The sequence below is a fragment of the Apteryx rowi genome, unplaced genomic scaffold (assembly GCF_003343035.1).
Source record: "Apteryx rowi isolate R43461 unplaced genomic scaffold, aptRow1 scaffold_1349, whole genome shotgun sequence".
Taxonomy (NCBI): domain Eukaryota; kingdom Metazoa; phylum Chordata; class Aves; order Apterygiformes; family Apterygidae; genus Apteryx; species Apteryx rowi.
In genome coordinates this window covers 2,702-6,561 of record NW_020447585.1, presented here as the reverse complement: position 1 = coordinate 6,561, position 3,860 = coordinate 2,702, and the positions used below count along the sequence as shown (strand labels likewise).

The 3,860-nt window shown below is 67.2% G+C and overlaps 1 protein-coding gene across 1 annotated transcript in view; it reads right to left on the bottom strand.

The window, feature by feature from the left end:
• The window catches only part of LOC112961607 (cytochrome P450 2G1-like), a 16,153-nt gene extending 13,323 nt beyond the window's left edge, over positions 1 to 2,830 (bottom strand). The window contains exons 1-6 of the mRNA XM_026056944.1: positions 2,651 to 2,830; positions 1,982 to 2,144; positions 1,720 to 1,869; positions 1,466 to 1,626; positions 988 to 1,164; positions 753 to 894 (exon numbers count right to left, since the gene is read on the bottom strand). Of these exons, the coding sequence (XP_025912729.1) occupies positions 753 to 894; positions 988 to 1,164; positions 1,466 to 1,626; positions 1,720 to 1,869; positions 1,982 to 2,144; positions 2,651 to 2,830 (973 nt within the window). The remainder of the gene's footprint in view (positions 1 to 752; positions 895 to 987; positions 1,165 to 1,465; positions 1,627 to 1,719; positions 1,870 to 1,981; positions 2,145 to 2,650) is intronic.
• Between the last annotated feature and the right edge of the window lie 1,030 nt (positions 2,831 to 3,860).

Sequence of the window (3,860 nt, the reverse complement as noted above, 5' to 3'; positions counted from 1 at the left end):
GGGACAGTGTGCATGGGGACAGTGTGCATGGGGACAGCAGGCATGGGGACAGCCTGCATGGGGAGAGCATGCACAGGGACAGGCAGAGCAGCACTCACAGAGCAGCGTGCATGGGACTAAACCAAGGCAGCGTGCACAGGGACAGCGTGCACAGGGACAGCGTGCACAGGAGCAAGCCAGGCAGCATGCACAGGGACAGTGTGCACAGGGACAGTGTGCACGGGGACAGCGTGCACGGGGACAGCATGCATGGGGACAGCGTGCACAGGAGCAAGCCGGGCAGCATGCACAGGGACAGCATGCACAGGGACAGTGTGCACAGGGACAGTGTGCACGGGGACAGCGGCTGGCGGCTGTTCTGCAGAGCCACGTTAGCGGAGGGGAGCGACCCGCTTTTTGCACGCGCGGGCATCGGAAAGGAGCGGCGGAGGAAGGCGCTGGCCCCCGCGCGGGGCCGGGGCCGGGGCTGGGGTCGGGCACCTTGGGGATGACGTAGCCGCGGAACAGCGTGTCGCGGGTGACCGTGTGCGGCACGTTCATGGGCAGCAGGTCGCTGACCCGCTGCACCTCGTGGATGACGGCGTCGGTGTAGGGCATGCGGCCGCGGTCCTCGATGTTGGGCGGGCGCTCRCAGCCGATCACCCGCTTGATCTCCTCGTGCAGCTTCTCTGCGGGGCGGACRGGGCCGGGGCTCAGGCCGGGCCGGGGCCGGGGGGACCCTGCACCGGGACCCCGCGCCGGGACCCCGTTACCTTGCACCTCCGGGTGCTTCATCAGCAGCAGGAAGCCGTAGCGCAGCGTGGAGCTCACGGTCTCCGTCCCGGCGAAGAACAGGTTGAGCGTGGTCAGCTCCAGGTTCTTGATGTTGAACTCGGAGGAAGGGTTGTTTTTTTCCTTGAAAAACAAACAAAAAAAGCATAAAACGCCCGGAGGCCCCGTCTGCGCCCGCCCGCGGAGCGCGGGACCCCCCCGGCCCGGAGCACGCACCTTGTCCATCTGGATGAGGAAGCAGTCGATGAAGTCCCGGGGGAAGCCGGGGTCCAGGGTCTCCTTGTTCCGCAGCACCCGCTTGGCGATGAACTGCCGCATCCGCTCCAGGATGTGGTAGATTTTCATGTGGGGGCCGGGGAAGTACTTGAGGAGGCTCCCGTTCATGTCGTAGAACTGCGGGGGCGAGAGGCGAGACGTGCCGGCGCCCGTGCGGCCATGCAGCTGCCCATGCACCGGGCATCCGGGTGTGCAGCTGTGCATCTGTGCAGCTGTGCATCTAGCCAGGCAGCCAGGCACGCATCTGTGCACCCACCCCTGTGCCTGTGCAACCATGCAACTGTGCATCCACATGTGTTTCCGTGCAAGCATCCACGCAACAGTGCACATACCTGTGCATCTGTCCGGGCATCTGTGCATCCGTGCATGGATCTATGCATCCACCCATGCATCCGCCTGCATGTCCGTGCATCCGTACCTGCGACCAGGGTGTGCTCAGCTCCCGGAAGCTCTCGTTCATCATCTGCAGCAGGGCCAGGAAATCCTCRTCCTGGTAGTCGAAGCGGTTCCCGAAGACGATGGAGCAGATGACGTTGGAGACGGCGCGGCTCAGGAAGTACGTGGGGTCGAAGGGCTGCTCTGCGGGGCGGGGAGGGGAGAGCGAGGGTCGCGCGCGGCTCCCCCCCCCCCGGCGCCCCGCGCCGCCCGCCCCGCGCCCCGCCGAGCGCCCACCTTGGGTGTCGCGCAGCTCCTGCAGCAGGAACTGTGCCTCCTCCTGGATGCGCTCCTCGATGCTCCGCTTGCCCATGCCGAAGTTGCGCAGGACGGTGAGGGAGAAGCGGCGCAGCTGCCTCCAGCGCTCCCCGTTGGCGAACACCACCCCTGCGGCGCGGCACAGCACGGGTGAGCCGGGGGGGGGGTCGCAGGGCTGCAAACGGGGCCGAGCAGCCTGCGGGGCTGCAAATGGGGGCCGGGCTGCGCCGGCGCCGCTCACCGTGGCTCTCGAAGGTCCGGTCGAGCGTCGGCATTTGGGCTCGGCCCCCGAACGCCTCGGCCTGGTCCACCAGCGCCTCCTTGACGGCCTCGTGGCCGCACAGCACCACCACGGGTTTGGGGCCGAAGTAGACGGTGAACACGGGGCCGTACTTGCCGCGCAGCTGCGGGGGGGGAGGAGGCTCGGGCGGGAGCGCTGGCACCAGCATGGGACCGCTGGCACCGGCGCGGGAACGTCGGCACCGGCACGGGAAAGTCTGGCACCGGCGCGGGAAAAAACCACGCAACGGCACGGGAAAATTTTGCCCTAGCRCGGGAACATCTGGCAGCGGTGTGGGAACATCTGGAACCAGTGTGGGAAAATCGGGCAATGTCCTGGGAACATCTGGCCCTGGCGTGGGGACATATGGAGCCAGCGCGGGAAGGTCTGGCCGCAGCACGGGAAAATCTGGCACCAGCGTGGGAAAATCGCGCGGTGACGCGGGAAAGTCTGGCCCTGGCATGGGAACAGCTGGCAGTGGTGTGGGAACAGCTGGAACCGGTGCGGGAAAATCGAGCAATGACCGGGGAACATCTGGCCCTGGCGCGGGAAGACCTGGAAGCGGCGCAGGAAAATCTGGCCCCGGCCGCGGTGGTGCCTCTGCTCCGGGGCGCCACACCCCCGACTCACCTTCTCCAAGGATTTCATGGTCTCCGAGGAGGAGAGCTGGAAGAAGTTCCCGATGAGCGGCAGGGGAGTGGGCCCCGGGGGCAGCTTGCCCGGGGAGCCCTTCTTCCTCCAGAGGGAGAGGAAGAAGAGGTAGGAGAGGCAGACGGCCAGGACGAAGGTGGCGGCTCCGCTCAGCTCCATGCCGCCGACGCAGCCCACCCCGTGCGCGGCGCCCGGCCGCCGCCAGCCCTCCCTGCCCTATATATGCGTCCCGGCGGCGCCGCCCAGCCCGGCCTCCCCGTTGCATAAGCGCTGGGTAAATAGCCGGGGCGCAAAGTCTCCCTGCAGCCCTCGCGGCCGGGTCGTCCTCGGGGCAGCACGCGCCGCCCGAGAGCATTCCAGAAACGAGAGGCTCTCGGGAGAGCTCGGCTCTTCCCGCCGGCTTCGCCCCCTGCGCCGGGCGTTGCATCGCGGCGCAGTGGGTTGCAGGGCTGGCGCGCTGCGGGGCGATGCAGGGAGGCGCAGTGCGTTGCGGGGTGCTGCATTGCGGCGTGGTTCATTGCGGGGTGCTGCATCGCGGGGTGCTGCACTGCAGCATGGTGCATTGCGGGGTGTTGCATTGCAGCGTGGTGCACTGTGGGGTGCTGTATTGAGGGGTGCTGCATTGCAGCATGGTTCATTGTGGGGTGCTGCATTGCAACGTGGTGCACCGCAGGGTGCTGCATTGCGGGGTGCTGCATTGCAACGTGGTGCATCGCGGGGGGCTGCGCTGCAGCGTGGTGCACTGCAGGGTGCTGTATTGCGGGGTGCCGCACTGCAGCATGTTGCATCGCGGGCTGCTGCATCGCGGGGCATTGCAGGGCAGCACGTTACATTGCGGGGCACTTTGGGGCAGCCCATTGCATTGCGGGGTGTTGTGTTGCATTGTGTTGTGTTGTGTTTTGTGTGGTGGGGCATGTCGGGGCAGCGCGTTGCATTGCGGGGTGCTGTGTTTTGTGTGTTGTGTTGTGTTGTGTTGTTGTGTTTGTGTGCCAGGGCATGTYGGGGCAGCGCTGCGCCGCGGGGCGTTGCAGGGCAGCGCGCTGCGTTGCCAGGCTGCGCGTTGCGGGGCTTTGCCCTGCGCAGCGGTGGGTGGCGGGGTGCCGCAGCGTGGGGCGGCGCACTGCATTGCCGGGCGGCCTGCTGCAGGGTGCTGCATTGCGTGACAGCGCGTTGTGGGGTGTTGCATGGC